Below are 18,716 nucleotides of genomic sequence, written 5' to 3'. Positions count from 1 at the left end.
TAGGAATGTGACCTATCTTAGAGCAGGGGTTCTTACATCAGTAAGTCTTCAACTGAATGGGCTTCTGGGAGTAGGAACTCTTTTAAATTGTATGAATGATCTCATTGCAAATGTGCATTTTTCTGGGAGCAAAGTCTGTAGTTTTGGTTACATTTAGAAAAAGATTTTTGACCCTAAACCAATATATTCAAGTATTTTTTTTAAAAAGAGTAAAAAAAGACAATTCAACTCATTAGAATTTAGGTATTTGAAGAAGAGTGTGGGGAAATAATAGCAGCTACCATGTATTGAATCTTCTGCATTCAGGGCACTGTGTTAAATATTATTTCAGATAATCTTAACAACCATGTTGAAAATGTTGTAGCCTACTTAGGGCCACATAGCTAGTAAGTGGCAGAGCAGAAATTCACACAGAGCCCTGACACCAAAGCACACTACCCATCATTCCAAGTTTTCATTTTGGTACTTGTGTTTTAATAATACATTTTTCATATACTAAAATTAAATGTATTTATTTTTTTCTCAAATAGAAATTCAAATAAATTTTAATACTTTCGTATAGATTTTACATATTTAAATAAACATATACATATACAGCAGCATTAAATTTGCTTTCTAAGTAGTATGTAATGCTCTTTAAAATTACATACCTTTATCTCACATTCATTTTTCTCATTTTTATAAATAGATTCAGCAGATAATTGAAGGAAAACTCTTCCCAATGAAAGCTCTAGGTTATTTTGCTGTTGTGACTGGAAAAGGTATGCAAAGATGGATTGCTGGGATTGCTATATGCGAAGTGGTGTTGTTTTCAAGTAGTAAACATTACTTTTCTTAGCGAGAACCTTACCATCATCTTTCCCTAGGAAACAGCTCTGAAAGCATAGAAGCAATAAGAGAATACGAAGAAGAATTTTTTCAGAATTCAAAACTCCTAAAGTAGGTATTTTGCTTGAAAATTTAAAGATTTTATAGTGAGGAAGTAGCTTAAACTAGTAGTTCTCACTTAAAAGTTTGTTTATAGCTGTTAGTTTAACGCTGACTTCTCAGAATTTTCCCCAAGTAGTGATCTGTATCTACTAAGCAAGTCCTCCAGCTATTCTGACAGAATTGAGAGAAATTTGTCACATGGTACAGTGCATGCTGACATAGAAAACTGCCCGAGTGTGGACAGTGAGAGACAACATGGACACCCTGAAATTGTTTTATTTATAAAGTGATTTTTAAAAATCAACATTTACATTTTTAAATACACGTACCCATTTCTCTTACAGTATTGGGGAAAGTTGAAGTGCGGCTGGGGGTGCAAAGGGGTATCCCTAAGTAGATATTGACAGAAATTAACAGAAAATTAGATACAGAAAAGCAAAAAGGAAGAGCTAAAGGGCAACTGAATTGTATTAAAACTTTATATGTAGAGAGTCTCTTGAAGTGGAAAAGTATGTTTGCCTCTACATTAGTATAGTAAATCGAGATAGTTCTTATAAACATAATCTTGAGTATTATCTGATGGGATAGGAACTGACAGGTGTATAGAACTTTGCTGTGCAATACTGTAGTCACTAGCCTTGAGTGGTTATTTAAATTTAAATTAGTTAACATCAAATGAAATTAAAACTTCAGTTCTTAGTCACACTAGCCACACATTTCAAGGGCTCAATAACCCCATGTGGCTAGTAGTAGCTACCATATTGGATAGTTCAGAGATAGAACATTTCCTTCATCATAGAAAATTTTATTGGACAGTGTTGGTATAAATATGTATGTGGGTATTCTCATTAGGTTATCATAACAAGCACATTCTCAAACTTAGTGATGGTATGGTCCTTTTGCCATTTTAGTATTCTTTAACTCTTGTTACTTTTTATAGGGCAAGCATGCTAAAGGCACACCAAGTGACTACAAGGAATTTAAGCCTTGCTGTATCAGACTGCTTCTGGAAAATGGTACGAGAGTCAGTTGAACAACAGGCTGATAGTTTTAAAGGTAAGTTGAGTTTTTGAAATAAGGTAACATATTTAGACATTGTTTTAGCTAGCAATCTTAGGCATCCATCAGATTCTTTCCTCCCTTTCTTTAATAGGTACTTTTCAGTTCATTTACTATTAGGTAGTGTGTGGAGAGTGGAAAAAGTACAAATCTTCAGTTGTAGTACTACAAGAACAGGGTTTTTCCTTTCAGAGGAAAGATTGCTGGGAGCACATTGTGAGTTTAAACAGATTAGAAAGTTTGCAGTAGTATTTGGGAGAAAGAGCTTAGTAAACTGCAGTGAATTCAGAGTCACCCTTTGGGGGTAGGTGGTGGAGGGGCGGAGAGGAAATGTGTTAGGAATCAGAACAGCCTTTACTTCAGCTAGTTCCTGAATTCCATACTTTCCTGCTCCATGGCTTTGTCCCATCGTTTCATTTGGTGAGAGTATACATTTCTCCCCTTTTCTCATCTGGAAATCCTACCTATTTATTTATCCTATTTAGTCCCTGAGCAACCTTGTAAGTATTATTATTATTCCTATTTTATAGAAGGGAAAACTGAGGACAGAGTACCTTACCTAAGTGACACACCCAGAGTCATACAGCAGTAGACCCAGGATTTGAATCTTGGTACAAATACATAGACCATGCTCTTAGCAGCTGTACCAAACTGCTTCAGTTGCATGTTTTGTGGATTGAAAATGTAGAAACTAGAGTCAAGGAGATTAGTTTGGAAAACTTGCAGTAATGGGATTCTGAGATACTGAGAGTCCAGAGTAGTCAAGAGCCATAGATGTACACTCATATTCAGTTAATGGAGAAGATATGCATGTTAGCCTTTAGCCACTGCCTCGGGGAAGAAGGAGAATCCTCTAACTTGAACACCTTTCCTTCTTCTTCAGCAACACGTTTTAACCTTGAAACTGAGTGGAAGAATAACTATCCTCGCCTGCGAGAACTTGACCGGGTAATATTTGTGCACCCCATGTATTTTGAATATATCTAATCCAGCAATTTTCAACTGGGGTGGTATGCTGCAAGAAGTTTTAAAACAATGCAATACCTGACTGTTTTAGTCATGGGCACTGACCTCTTTTCCCTTAGATTGTCAAATGAAAAATGACAACAGCTCACACAGCAATAGCCGTCCAGTGTGAATGAATCAAAATTATAACTTACTTTCTTTTGGATCGGCAAAAAATACAATATATTTTTTGGTGTGCTGCAGAATTTTAGTACTTAGTTTTTGTGTCCCATGAGATGAAAAAGGTTGAAAATTACTGATCTAATCTGATATTGCACTCTAACAAAATGTATATTGATGAGCAAAATCTGGTATGCCAAATTGCTTTGGTTTTGACCATTTAAAAATATTTTCTGAGATGAAGAGCATTTTTAAAGGTCTTATAGAATTAACATTTTTATGTCATGTAAACTTTTAAAAATTATACACCAACTTTTTCACCATTTCAACATTTATTGTGGAAGAATAAACTCTAATTTAGTGGGATTTAAATACTGGGGGGTGTTTTTTTAATTTTAAAATGCCACTGGTTGTAAAACAGTGTCGGTTTACTAATACGCTAAATTAATATGTATTGTTACTTTCACATAACATTTGTTATGTGAAAAATTTATCTGAACAGATGTTGTCTGAAAAACTGCATTCAGAATTAAGTGAATAATCCAGACTTGGGGCCGGTTTCTTTGTCCTCGCCTGGATATTGGCTTTTCTGCAAAAGAGACTGGGAGAGAAGAGCATGACTGCTGGTCATGCATGCTTCAAACCTGAGCACATCCTGCTGGCCTATTGGAGGCCGTGCCTTTAGTTGTCTCTGAAAATTGTGGCAGGGCAAATGGACTCTCTTATGAAAATCTTACTTACTTGTATCTGTATTGCCTAGAACGAATTATTTGAAAAAGCTAAAAATGAAATCCTCGATGAAGTTATCAGTCTGAGCCAAGTTACACCAAAACACTGGTGAGTATCTAACCTTTTCTGGTAGACTTTACTATATGAATTATAATGAAATAATGGTGATAAAGTAGTGATTTATTGCGGCCTTGGCTCATCCCCCAAAACATAGGCGGGAACATAGAAGTATCTAACCACTATTCTGGTCTACCTAATTAAGTATTTAAGTAGAATAAATTATGTATTTATTAAGTATATTTCAGAAGAGATATTCTGAAAGATAGCTTTATTCTCCTCCTTTTTTTTTTGGTAGCTGACAGAATGACTTATTTAAAAAATAATCAGGTTATCTCAGTCCCATGCTCAGAACCTATAGTGGCTTCATAGAGCACAATCCAGAGTTCCCCAGTTTGCCTTCAGAGGTCTACATGATCTGGCCCCACTACCTCTTTACCTCCTTCTGCTCTGCTCTTTACTGCCTTGCAGTTCTTTGGGCAGCTTTATACTCTTTTTAAATCTTGATTTGTCTTAGGGTTTTTTTTACCTTTAATATGTTTTGTACAAATCACTTTTCAAATTGAATCCTATTTGAAGAAGTTTTTAAATAGCAAGTAAATGTGTCCTTTTGAAAAATACTCATGCAAATCTGTCCTTACTACCATTCATTACAAACAGTTTCTGTACCTCTTCTGTTTGCTCAGTTGAAGATTATCAAAATTGCCATACATAGCAATTGTCCAGTCCTTAAGTTTGAATTCAGTATTACTAGTTTTCCCATCTTGGTACCCTTTCTTCCTCAGGAGTGAACCCTTTTCTCTCTTCAAGTAGTCCAAGTTTGCCTGTTTTCAATCTCCCCTTATCAAAAAAAGGATTCTGATCTGATCTATACTTAGTGATTGATTATGTACAGCACAACTTATCTTTGCTATTATTTGGTTTTTAAGCCAGTTTGTTTTTTAAGTTGTAGGGGATAGATGTATGTTTGTATGTGTGTGTGCACACAGAGAATGAATATAATACTACTTGCCTTACTAGGTAGTATGAGTATAATGTACATAACAGGTGAATTGTAAACTATAATAACTAATAATGCCATTTATGGGAGAAAAATATGATGCTTCTGTAAATTCCTGGCATCATCAAATGGCATGGTTGGTTTTGGTTAGACAGAGCAAACCTGAAATCAAAGTATACCAGCACTAAAGTGAGCCTTGAAGACAAATCTCATTTATTTAGCTCACAGGTGGCTAAGGAGAATTGTGAAGAGACAGGAAGCCTACATTGCCAAATTGCCTGTTGAGAAGGCAAAGGAGAGAACTAGGACAGCTGGCTGCCAGAGATTTATTCTGTGCTCTGCTGGAGCAGATGATTTTGTATATTTTCATCATTTTTTTTCAGACTTTATAACTTAACACAAACATAGATCAAAATAGCAGGTCCTAATACTCACTGTTCATGCCACATTGAATTCACCTGCATTGTACCTAAAACATTTTATTTGTGTGCCATAGTTGATGTTGTCTTAGGTAGTACCTTTTTCTGGATAATGCCTTATGTGATATTTTAGAATGCATGCCTAAGATGCTTAAGATTATTTAAGTCACAGGGATGTTTAATCTGCATATGGTGATCTGGAAGCAGTGATATAAGCATTTTATGTCCTAATGTGATAGCTTTTTATTTATTTATAGACATTCTACTATAATTATATTTTAAGAAGCTTATTGGGGGTTTAGGCTTTACATAATGATGCATTATAGTGAGAAATGAGCTCTCAAAATTTTCACGCAATATACCTGGTTATCAGGAATCAATTACTGACATTAAGCAGGAAATATTAGTATATCATTAACATAATGAGACCATCATTGCAGTTTTGTTTTTTTTTATATGTCATTTGGAAGGATAGCTGGCTGGATTTATAGAAACACTTTTTTTTTTTAATATGCTTTTATTGATTTCAGAGAGAAGAAGGGGGAGGGAGAGAGAGATAGAAACATTAAGGATGAGAGAGAGTCATTGATCGGCTGCGTCCTGCATGCCCCTACTGGGGATAGAGCCTGAAACCTTGGAATGTGTCCTGACCAGAAATTGAACCTTAACCTCCTGGTCATATAGGCCGACTCTCAACCACTGAGCCATGCTGGCCAAGCATGTAGAAACACTTTTTTTAAAAGAAATGGTACCATGGTATGGATGAAGTTTTGGTGAAAGGTATTATGTTTTTTCTGTTGAAGTTAGAAGAATGAAAAGAAAATGAGAATGCATAGTTGAGTCCCCTAACTCAAATTTGAGGAATTAGAAAAGATTTCTGATAGAATTTGATAGTTAAAGGGTGAAAGGGATATTAAACAACCAGGAGGGGTGAGAGCAAGGGTGAAACAGGTAGATGAAGGCAGTCACCCCTGGCTTTAGCATAGAAAGAGGCAAGAGGTGAGTGATAAAACAGTAAATGTAAGCAAAACATAGATTATTCTGGGCCTTACAAGCCAAGTTCAGAAGACTGGAATTTATCTCATGAGCAGTGGAGTCCATTGAGGAGGTTTAGGTCAGATCTGCATTTTAGAAAGATCTTTATAGTTGAGAAAATGGAACATAGGTGGAGAAAATTGTAAGCAAGGAGACAGTTGGCTATTGAAATAAACTACACAAGACATCATAGCGGCTTGAACTTGAATAGTGGTTGTGCAAGTGGAGAAGAGGAGACATTTTGAGATATTTAAGAGGTTACCTAGAAGATAGAATTGACAGGATTTAGTGATTGGATGTATAAGTGATGGAGAAGAGGAGTCAGTTAAACAGTGAGTACATTGATATCCAGTAATTACATTGCAAGTGACTAAAATAGATTCATGTAACAGAACACTATTCATCAATAAAAAGGAGTGAGATATTGATATACATAGCATAAATCTCAATACGCTGAGTGAAAAAAGACAAGAGTACATGCTGTATGATTGCATTTATATAAAATTCTAGAAAATTTAAACTAATCTGTAGTGACAGAAAGCAGATCCAGTCGTTACAGCTTTGGGGTGATGGATAAGTTCATTACTTGATTGTGGTGATGCACAGGTTTGCACATGTGTCAACACTTTAAATATGTGCAGTTTATTGTAAGTTAATGATACTTCGATAAAGCTGTTTTTATAAACTTAATATTATATTTACATTTGGTGTTCTTGAAACTCTTGCTTTTTTAAATTTCAGGGAAGAAATCCTTCAGCAGTCTTTGTGGGAAAGAGTATCAACTCATGTGATTGAAAACATCTACCTTCCAGCTGCACAGACCATGAATTCAGGGACTTTTAATACCACAGTGGATATCAAGCTCAAACAGTGGACTGATAAACAGCTTCCTAACAAAGCAGTAGAGGTTAGGATATAATTTAATTAAATGGGTAAGAAGCATTATCTGAAGGGAGTAGGAGCTGTGGATTTTAGGCTTTATTCCCATCACAGCCACTATCTTCCCTTTTGTCCTGATACTCCATTTATTGTTTATTCCTCATCTCTGTGTTGGGATTAAGCTCAATGCTGCCACCAGTTACTGCTGTTATAGAACTTTACTGATTGGTATGGTGTTGGTCTGAGGGTATTATTTTTTCTCCCAAAGATAGCATTTAACAAAACTGCCAAAATTTGCCTGAATATGAACTGTTTTTAACTTCTTCTGCGGATAAAGATTCCATAAGGAAAATGTTTAATGAATAAAACATTTCATGTATTGATTTTCTGCAAGGCTCAGTCATACTTAAATAATCATTTCCTTTGTTGGATCTTGCTAGAAGGTTAGACTAGAAATTATAAGAAAGTGCCGTAAAGAATGCATTTCTGTCACCCATATATCTTGGCCCGACCACTTAGTAGCTGTGTGATCCTTGGGCTAGTTACTTAAGGTTTCTGTTTCCTTGTCTATAAAATAGGGGTGATAATTGCCTACCTCATAGATTGTTGTAAGGAGTAAATGAGATAATGTTGTAAAATACTTAGACAATACCTGGCCCATAGTAATTGCTCAGTAGGTGCCAGCTGCTGTTACGATGGGGTGATGACCATCATCCAGTGATCAGCCATGCATATCACTCTGAAGCATGATTGTTCCAGCTAAGAGTCAGTGCGTCCGGTGTTTCTGTGTGAGGCTGCCCACAAAATTAGAATCAGTGTTAAAAATAATTTTGTTTTTCATACCTACCTTTGAAATAAAATGTCACTTTCTGATTATTCAGGTGTATTTCACCCCTCTCCTAGCCTGTTCCAGCCATACCTTCTTCACCTCTGTCTCAGTTTCCTTAAGCCACCCTTTCTAAGAACTGTTGTAGTCGTACCACCTAAACTGCATGCTGCTGACCCCTGGTCAGTTCTCCACACTTTTACCCCTGAAGTAATTAATGCTGCCACCACTTTACTAGCTCTCCTTACTACTGGCCCTGACGTTTTTCTGGGCCCTATCTCATGGTCGGATATTTTTATATCCTATGGTCCAAGCAGAGGAAGTGGCCATAGAAGTGGCAGCAATTCTGTCTCTTGCCACTCTGCCCCTTCACGCCTGGGTGTGGTAGGAAGATATGGACCTGCTGAAGGTCAGGAGGCATCGATTTTAATACCTCACTGTGTATTCTTGGACATTTACCTTTCTTTATGCTTAATTTATTAATGTTTAAAATGAAGAGCGCTAAATATAAAATACCATTAACTAGCCTACTTTAACTTTAAGTAGATTTAGTTCTTAATTACTTTTGACACTGCTCTTCCTTTCACTATTCATGTAATTAGGAGTTAGCTATGGTACAAGACTGAATAATACTCAGCTGTGTTTGAAAATATTGATGCGTTGTTTGCATAAAGGCAAAAGTGTGAAGAAGACTAAATCATTAAGAAATTTTTAAGTTTTGCTGTATGGAAGAAGCAGGCAAACTCAGGTGTTGTAGAAAGTGAAATAAGTGAACTAAGCCTTGACTGGCGAGAGTGCACACCTCATCTAAAGAGGGCAGCTCCTGTCCAGCTCTGGCAGGTGGGGTTCTGAGGGAATGTGGGTGTAGTGTTGCCAGGCACTTCCAGAGAGGCTGGAAATGTAGACCTGTATGTGAAAGCTCTTGCTTTTTAAGTATTAGGTACTAATTTTTAAAAATTTAAAATACCATGTATGTCCAACAACACATGTCAAGAGTTCAAGTTGACCCCACTGGCTACCATGTAAGATCTCTAGTCCAGAGTTTATATTTGATGACTTTCTTATAATGTGGCTTCATATGCATTTTCTGATAAGCTGGATTATCAAGTCTATTTGACTTAATTTCATGTGTGTATTTTTCATGTTACGCATTAAATAAAAGTATGTAGTATAAATTTTTTCTTTTAAATAATTCTAGGTTGCTTGGGAGACCCTACAAGAAGAGTTTTCCCGCTTCATGACAGAACCAAAAGGAAAAGAGCATGATGACATATTTGATAAACTGAAAGAGGCTGTGAAGGAAGAAAGTATTAAACGTCATAAGTGGAATGATTTTGCAGAGGACAGTTTGGTATGTTGTTTATATATTAGGGTGTCAGCCTCATATAGTTATATAGTTTCTCAAATTGATGCTTTTATAGGAGACTATTTTTATATGACTGAATCAGATTCTGAATTTAAAATAGTAAAGGAAAGAAATAGATTTACGATCTGTAATTGACCCTTTGACATTTCTCTGCACTCCTGTAATTGCCTTCTGTTATTTCTTGCTTGGCTATCATTTCAGAAAAAAGTCAAACTTCTCAGTAAACAGGCTTCTATAAACTTCAACAAATTTGTCATCCATTAGCCTGAACTAATAGAGGTTAGCTGCTTCTCATTTTACTCTCCGTGGTAATGAAAGAAATTAGATGCATTGATTTTTAGTGGATTTAAGTCATAAAATGTTAGACTCCTAAAATCGTAATGCTAACTACCACGTGTTGATTGCTTACAAGGTGCCAGAGCTGCTGTGTACTTTGTAAGCATTCTTTTATTTAGTTTTTTTTTTTCCTTCAGAGAATAAACCAACTTTATTTATAACAGTATTATAGAAAGCAAAACATCATTTAATACAACTTGAAACTGCTATAAATATAATCTGGCATCATAACTATACATAGGGTCAAAAGCAAAGAGAAAAATGTTCGTAGCAGTTAGTAAGCCCCTCTCGGGTCTCTGGGTCAGCTCTCAGTGGTCTAGCTTTCTCATACCCATCAAAAAACCACCGCCTCCTCAACCATCTCCTCTCTCTGGTGTCCTTGAACCTGTGTGAATCAAGCTATCTGAAAGAGAGAGGCCAGCTCAATAACAAAAGGTCCGTTTTACATGCAGACAGGGAGGTTTAGTACAAAACAAGCATTCTCACAAATGTTCAAACAATGGGAAGTACTGAAATTTGGACACGTTAAGAAAGAAAGCACTGAGGTTTTAAGCTGCCTGAATATTTTAGTAGAAGGGAAGAAATCGTTTTCTCTTTCTCCTCCCTTATGTTTCTGCGAAGCGTGGGCACTATGGTGCAGTGGGGTCTCTAAACACAGCACGTGGTCAGTGAGCTTCTTCATAATCCTCCAGTCTGGAGACTCTGACTTTCTACTAACAGTAAAAACTCGCAGGACTGGAAAGTCAAAGGATTCAATAAAAAATATCCCCAATGAATTTCTCAAACAATAGAAAATTTTCAAGATGTAAGAAATGCTTTTAATCCATATTAGTAATTTCTCATAGAGTATATTTACTGCAGTCTGAAACCTGTAATATTTACTGTAATTTGGTAGGGAATTCAATGGGGGGAATCTGGAAGAAGGAAAGTCATTGTCCAAGTCAGTCATAGTTTCCTTTCCCCACAATAGCACCTGTTCCAGTGAACAGCACCTTACCAGCTGGGCTGGCTTTGTTCACTATCATTGGATCAAATGAGTCATATAAAGCAGGTAGTTGTACACAAAGTAAGAAGGAAACAAAGTTCCCTGAGTTAAAAAAATAAAAAATCAAGACTATTTAGACAGAACCAAGAATATTTAGAAGTGGTTATAAAACAAAGTGATGTATTAAAATGAGAGGGAACAGTGTAGACCAGAGCTGCTAAGGTAAGGTTTGGTGTTGGCATTTTAATGCTTCAGCCTTCTGATCATTGTTACCAGCTGTAGCATAAATTCACTGGAGTAGTGGTGTGGCATTAAGACTTGAAATGGCCAAAAAGTCTTCAGGTTCACCAAGTTAATGTTGTTTAATAAGTAGATTTCTTAACTTACTCTTCCCCTTCCTCCAACTCAGTTTCTTTGTGCACCACCACTCTTGTGACCGACATGTCCAGGTGCTGCTCTCTGGCTTCCCTGATGGCCCCGGCCAACACCTGGTCACGATCACTATCTGCATCTCCTGTGATCACAATGCATTCCTCAGTTCTTCTTTCAGATAGTCCACCTTTTATAGTCTTGGTGATGGGTGTGGTTGTTGTTGTCAACATGGAATCAAGTGTGATGGTTGTGCAACTCAGTAACTGCACGAGTCACCAGCAGCCCCACTATCAGTCTGTGGATACTCCTACGTAATGGTTTTGGTCTCAGTTTGGACAATAGGGACTTCCTTGGTGGAGATTTCTGTCCTTTGTGAGGCATCAGGAATTGTTTCCACTCTGCCTTTACCACAGGTGACTTAGAGCAACAGATAATTTGTGGCAAAACACCAGTGTCACTATGAGACACCTCTCCTTTAACTTCATGCTGCTTGTCCTCTATGTCTTTGCTCACATCTTGCTTGATGGCTCCTTCGTGTACACTCTTCTCTGTATATGTCTCTGGGGCAACTCCATGTTCCTGGGTCACTGATCCTGCTGTGCTTACACTGGCCCCTGCGTGTTTGCTGTGGCTGGCTTCTGGTCCTGCTTCCACCCTCTACTACCTGGGCTGCTCAGCCAGGTTCTCCTCCACCCTTCTTCATTCTCCCGTTCTTCTTCTGTGGTGCCCTCAGTCACAGTGGTGGGACCTTTTTTATTTCCTCTTCTTTGGCCACTACTAAGTTATAGGACTTTTGTCTCTTAAGATGAGGAGGTATGAATTGAGAGATGCCCCTACTCACCCTTCTGCCTCTTCTGGCGGCTTGGACTGCTTTGGCTTTTAGCTTGAGATGATTGGGAATCTTTCCCCTCTGTATCAGATGGCTGTTTCTGCTGGTTTTCTGCCACTGCTTTAGGTTTCTCCTTGGTTGCATCTGCTCCTAACTGGGTCAGATTCCTTCTTTACTTTAGAAGTCATGGTTGCAGCTATGTCAGCACCAGTTTGTAATTGTTTTGCCTCACAGAAGTTGTTTTCCAGCCACAGGCTACCACAGATTGTTCAGACCTTTTGGCAGCAACACAGGAAACTGCCCTTTAAACCCATTCTCCCACAAAAATGTCAATTTCTAGGCCTATTTAGTGCTTAAGCAGTCCTGTCTAATATTGCCATTGGCAAAGCTGGGATACAAGGTGGAGTCAGGAGCCTGTAATTATGAAGCCTGGCTCCTGACTCCACATGTGATAAATCTTTTGTTGTGTAGAACATTCTCATCACCATAATCAAACTTTCCTAAGCACCTGCTCTGCTCAGACAGTTAAGAGAGGCACTCTTTTTTTTTTTTTTCTTTATTTAAAATATCACAGCTATCCCTTTTTCAGGAGAGGCACTCTTAAAAGATAAGATGAAGCAGTTTTCTAGGAAAATGCATATCTGAGTGTGGTATGGTAGTAATTATAATTTTTGGAAGAAATATTTGTCTTCATATTTGAAAATTATATTTATTCTTGTTAGCTGCCTTATTAAGACTGGCTTTCTGAGAGAATGGTGCCATTTTCATTCAATAATTACAAAATTTGGAAACTAATTTTCTTATAATAAATAACATTTACTTATGATTGGTTAGACATTTTAAGCTTCCCAACAGTATATTTTTCATTGCTGTTACCAGTGAGATAATGGTTATTTTTTTTTCTCCTCTCTTTTCTGAAAATGCTAACACATAGGTCATATGACAAAAAGGAAAGGTAGAGCCTGGCCAGTGTGGCTCAGTGGTTGAGCATTGACCTATGATCCAGGAGATCAAGGTTCATCAGGACCCCAGTCAGGGCACATGCCTTAGGGCTTGATCCTTAGCAGGGAACATGCAGGAGGCAGCCAATCAATGACTCCCTCATCATTGATGTTTCTACCTCTCTCTCTTTCTGTTCCTCTCTCTGAAATCAGTACAGACATTTAAAAAAAAGAGAGAGGTAGAGGTGACCTGAATCATCAACTCCTGAACTCTAGGGTTCTAGGTGTTGGATTTTATGTAGTTAAATATACTACCGCCCCCCTGCAGTGATCTTAGAGATGGTCAGCTTATTTAATTTGGGCTAGGAGAAAATTTCCACTCTTTGTTTTTAGACAGAAAGCTGACAGATAGGCAGATAATAGGACCTTCTGCACAAGTGTGGAAGGGACATACTTTGTTGTTTGAGATACATCTGTTATTTTGGGTATCTGCTAAGCTGTCAATTTGAATAAAATTACTGAATGATAGACACAGATCAAATTAGTTGTTTTTCTTTCCTGTTATTTCAGAGGGTTATTCAACACAATGCTTTAGAAGACCGGTCCATATCTGATAAACAGCAGTGGGATGCAGCTATTTATTTCATGGAAGAGGCTCTTCAGGCTCGTCTCAAGGACAGTAAGTAGGGCCTCGGGTTACTGAGTTTTGAGTAGTCTCAGCAATGAAGGAATCATCCAACTTCAGAGAATATTTGTAAAAACAAAATTAATATTTCAAGGTCTTTGTCATTAATTTGTGGGACTTTTTTAGTCATCTGCTTAGTAACTATTAAAAATATTAAATAAATTAGACACGTTTCAAGAACTGATAATCTGAAAAGCTACATTCAAAGTATTTTAGTGTTTGCTACTATACAGGCAGTTACTTTTCATAGGTTGTAAACATATATGATTAAATACTTTCTTATCTATGCACCCTATGAATCATAATTTTTTGTTCATTTCGGCTGACTTTATGTTGATTGCTATATCACTTTGAAGTAGTTCAGAAAGCAAGAATAATTATTAGTTATAATGTATGTATTTGGTAAGTAATAAAATTCATGATGAATTTTAAAGTTTTTTCAAACTTTTTTTTAGCTGAAAATGCAATTGAAAACATGGTGGGTCCAGATTGGAAAAAGAGGTGGTTATACTGGAAGAATCGGACCCAAGAACAGGTAAAACAAACAAATCTCTGCTCTGTGATGGTAAAATTTTGTTCATTTTCATTCAAGCAGTAAAATATAACCTGTTCATGCCTCTAGACCAGTCTTAATTATTTCCAATGTTTATGTTAACGTTTCTAAAATATAAAATCTTCAGAATAAACAGTAAACTATGAATGAAAGTTTTTTTAAGTGGAGTAGTTGTGTTATTAAAAGAAGGGGGAGATGAAACGTACCCCTTTTGTGGTTGATTACTTTATTCATGTCAGTTCCATATTTGAGGTAAATTGAAGATTAAAGTTATGAACAAAAGCAAAAGAATGATAAGGATTTTAGAGAATGTAGAGTGAATGTGATTAGAATAAAAAATATAATATGACTACTTTTTAACCTTATTCTGTTACATTGTCCCTGTGTTTTTTTGTTGATTTTCTATTCAGATTATTATATTTTTTTACAATTTTTGCTCCCATGTCCTCAAAATAAGTGTAAAAATTCAGACAGGAAGCAGAATTATAGAATTCACTTGTTTACATTTAACAAGCACTTCAGAAAAACAAAATGGTAAATAACTACGAATGAGTAAAAGAGGGGAAGTATGTTGATTGTTAAGGCCCCGTTCCCCACGCCTTTATTCCTTCCTTATTATGGCTTCTTCCCCTACCTGGCATTCAGTCTTGCTACTCTCGTTCTTACTCATTCCCTGAGTAAAAGAGTGTAAACAGAACGTGGAACTAGAATACATACATGAAGGAAGTCATGAATCGGGCGGGGGGTTGGGGGGTGGCGTCCAACCCCCTTTCTTATTCCTGAATCCATGTGATTAGAAAAGGGAGATGAAGAAATGGAAATATTGAAAGGAGCTAAAGAGAATGAAAATTTACCAAATTAAACATTGTTCCTATTTATGTATTTTAAATTTTAAATACAGAGTTAATTACATAGTCAGCACTCTATTTTTTCTAGTTTCGTGCATTTATTGTTTCATATCAGACGTGAGTCCCAAATTGTCTTAATATAGTGAGGGGACAGTATCCTCTTCTCTTTTTTCTGATACGATTCTTGTGGGGAAAGGAGCCATTAAGAGACCGGGAGGAAGGTGAAGAAGTGGTCAGAGTGCGTGGCTGGGTGCCTTCTATGTTCAGGGCACATCAGTCATCTCTGCTGTGCACATGGACTGGGAGGGAGGAGGGTCTGTCAGAAAGGAACTCCTAGGGATCCATCAGAGGTTTCTGACCTTGAGACAGGAGGAGATATTGATTGGAAAAAACTGGTGTAAGGCAAATAAACACCAAAGAAAAACAATGTCTGACCTTCAAGTCCTAGTGAAATAGGCCTAGAGTCTCCAGAGCAATTGATGGCAAAACTTGCCCCAGTGACTTGTGCTGGATATGCTTTGGCCAAACACTCTCAGAGAGAAATGATTCTGGTTTTAAATTATTTTTCTCAAGAACTTGAGCCCATGGGGCATCCCTTCAAGAGAGGCAGAGGAACTAGTTTTAAGGTCAATGCAAGGATCTGCAACCCAGAGGAGGAATATGGAAACCCTCAGACAGGAGCGTTCCCCTCCCAGGCTTTCAGGGCAGCCTGCGTCAGACTCAGGGTGACTTTAGAACAGAAGCCATACTCTAGAGTGTAGAGGGGATGGACATCGGAATCTCCTGGGAGGTGTTTGTGAATGTTTGTTTATTCTTTCAAACAAAGCCGCCTGTCACACTCCTGTCAAGTTCTCCTCTAACCTTGCTAACCCTCCCACTCCCAGTTGAAAACCACTGTTCTAGACCTCATACCTGGAAATTACGGTAAGAAACAGATCTAGGGGACATTGAAAATATCTCTAGGTCTCACATTGCAAGTTTAAGGCAGCCATCTACAATTCTTTCTGTCTTTTTGAGTGACCGGAGTTAGCAGGAAAAGAAACTTTAGATTGTTTGTTAGGAATGAATTTGTGTCACCTGTTGCAATAGAAATATATTTATTAAAATTGGGACTCTGTTTTTATAAGTGTGCCAAATCGTGAACCAACTAAACACTGTCTTCTTTCAAACATTTAAAGTGTGTTCACAACGAAACCAAGAATGAATTGGAGAAGATGTTGAAATGTAATGAGGAGCACCCAGCTTACCTTGCAAGTGATGAGATAACTACAGTCCGAAAGAACCTGGAATCCCGAGGAGTAGAAGTCGATCCAAGCTTGGTAATAAATATGCCGAAAGCATGAATTTGCTTCCTTAGTCATTGTTTCTTGTTAAATAATGCCTTTGGATTCCCTTTTTCCTCACTTATAATAAATATAAGGATAAAAATAATTACAGTTTAGACTACTTTTTGCTTACCTTCATGATGCTTATTTGGGGAAAATTTGAAAAACAAAAACTATTTCTGAGCCTGTGTTTCCTAGCTAGGGTGTAAGGGATTGAAACCTCATTTTAACATTAGCTTAAGTTAAACCCAACAAGAAAAGTAATCCTAGTGGGGAAAATAGTCATATAAGAAATTTCAGAGCCACTTGTAAATTCTTTTAAAGATTATCTGCTTTTTATGTTTTCTCATTTGAGAAATGAGTGTATTTATTCCAAATTCTACCAGAGGGCAGAACAAGAAAAGTAAACTGAAATTCAGAACAGTTATAGTTGTTATACATGTAGCTTTACTTATAAACTGAAAATGAAATTAAGACTTATGATTACATGAAATTATTAGTTGAATATAGATTTAATTTATCCACATTGTTCAGCTCTCATTGACAATATATTGTATTCAGTTTGCTACTTTTAAATTTTATGTGGCTATAAGTGTTGATACTTTGGTTAATACCGTGAGTGGGAAGGACTTTATCCATATTTAGGATATGGATTGGCTTCATATCTTAATTACTTTCTGTGAGCAAGAAAATCTGAAGTTTTTTCCAAGAGACACTTTGTTCAGTGCACTTTATGAAGCTGTAAAAAAGGTAGGAAAGCGCTATGCCATGAATAGTGGATGGACTAGATGTCAGGAGACATGAATTCTAGTACAGTTTCATTCCGTTTGCTAGTAATATTACCTTTAGTAATTGATATAATCTCTTTGAGCCCCTTTTTCATCTGTCAGATGGTGGTGATACTTTTTCTGGCTACTGAGTATTATTGTTTTCATGCTTAAAAAATGACAGTGGTGTGAAAGAATCTTAAACACTATAACAGAGTATACAGCAATAACATGGGCTGGTTCACATTGATGTAGTAACTGAAACTTAATAATCAGAAAGGAAATATTGTTGGGTTGGTTGATGGGCATGGTCTGAGACCATCTTCCTAGTCCTGATTCTGTCTATGGCTCACAACCTCTTTTTGCATTGCAATCTTTACCTTGAATTAGGGGAAGATAACCCCTACCTTATCTACTCCATAAGATGATTATTTTACTATAATAGCAATGCTTATTAAAAACACTGCAAATGTTGAAGTACATAAGCTGGTAAGGGGACAGAGTAGTAGTAAATCTAAATCTAATCTTTGTCTTGAAAAAAAATTAATGGATAAAAAAGGTTGTTAGAATAATAACTTTGTCATTGGTTTTGATTAACTTTTTTAATATTAGATAAACTTTGTATGTGACTTCAGAATGTGCTTAATCTGAAGAGTGTATACTAACTCTTTGGTCTTTGTTTTCTTTTTTCATTTTAGATTAAGGATACTTGGCACCAAGTTTATAGAAGACATTTCTTAAAAACAGCCCTAAACCACTGTAACCTTTGTCGAAGAGGCTTTTATTACTACCAAAGGCATTTTGTAGATTCTGAGGTAAGGTTTCCAAAAACAAGTAGAAATGTATTTCAGCAGTAGTTTTTAGATGCTTAAAAGTAAACTTTAGTGTTGGCATTAATTGTAAGTCCTTTGATCTTCTGGAAAAAATGTGTGATTTATAAAGAATAATGTAATCCCTATCTTTTCAAAGATATTTATCACTTTGGTAGTATCTGCATCTTACATGCACATCCTCTCAGTGCCTATGAGATTGTGTGCATATGATGGGTACTAAACCTTTTTTTAAGAATTAGCTTCTTATATTATAAAATAATACATTCCCATGGAGAAAGTAAATGCAATAAATAAATGTAAAAAAAATATGTAAAAGGGAATAGTCCCTTATAACCCTTGACCTAGAAGTAATTTTAGTTAACATTTTTATATATTTTTGTTCAACTCTTTCTATACAGGGTCGTATGTGTGTTTATGTGTATAACATTATCATCCATTGCATAGTAGAAACTATACTGCAAAACAATTTTTTATTGTGCTGGTTTCCTCTATTAGGTTGTAATTCTTTTTTTGTATCACTAAAAGATTGTTTTAAATAATTCTTTTGAAGAACTGTGTAAAGTTTTTGGAATGGACAGTTGTAAATAGTTTAATGTCGCATTTTACAAAGTAATCTCTAGGTGGCAGCAGACTGATGTATTTTGAGCATTTTCTTAAAAGCAGAAATTGTTTTTAATGTATCCTTCTAAAAGAGCTCTATTAATCAGTGATCTTATTTGAGACCCCTGAAATGCTTTCCTTTTGATTTTCAGTGGCTTAAAATAAACTTACATTTAAATGCACCTATGTAAAAAGTGGCCATTTTTTGCATAATTTT

The 18,716-nt window shown here is 36.4% G+C and overlaps 1 protein-coding gene across 1 annotated transcript in view; it reads left to right on the top strand.

Annotated features, from left to right (window-relative positions):
* OPA1 (OPA1 mitochondrial dynamin like GTPase) overlaps positions 1-18,716 on the top strand; it is an 83,427-nt gene that overhangs the window by 38,624 nt on the left and 26,087 nt on the right. The window contains exons 17-27 of the mRNA XM_016200038.2: positions 689-761; positions 867-939; positions 1,871-1,986; positions 2,873-2,937; positions 3,875-3,951; positions 7,096-7,261; positions 9,258-9,410; positions 13,459-13,567; positions 14,029-14,108; positions 16,153-16,293; positions 17,765-17,881. Coding sequence (XP_016055524.1) covers positions 689-761; positions 867-939; positions 1,871-1,986; positions 2,873-2,937; positions 3,875-3,951; positions 7,096-7,261; positions 9,258-9,410; positions 13,459-13,567; positions 14,029-14,108; positions 16,153-16,293; positions 17,765-17,881 — 1,170 coding nt within the window. The remainder of the gene's footprint in view (positions 1-688; positions 762-866; positions 940-1,870; positions 1,987-2,872; positions 2,938-3,874; positions 3,952-7,095; positions 7,262-9,257; positions 9,411-13,458; positions 13,568-14,028; positions 14,109-16,152; positions 16,294-17,764; positions 17,882-18,716) is intronic.

This window comes from Miniopterus natalensis, chromosome 6 (assembly GCF_054644295.1).
Source record: "Miniopterus natalensis isolate mMinNat1 chromosome 6, mMinNat1.hap1, whole genome shotgun sequence".
Lineage (NCBI taxonomy): Eukaryota > Metazoa > Chordata > Mammalia > Chiroptera > Miniopteridae > Miniopterus > Miniopterus natalensis.
The sequence above is the reverse complement of the archived record's forward strand: the minus strand, read 5'-3'. Positions and strand labels throughout refer to the sequence as shown.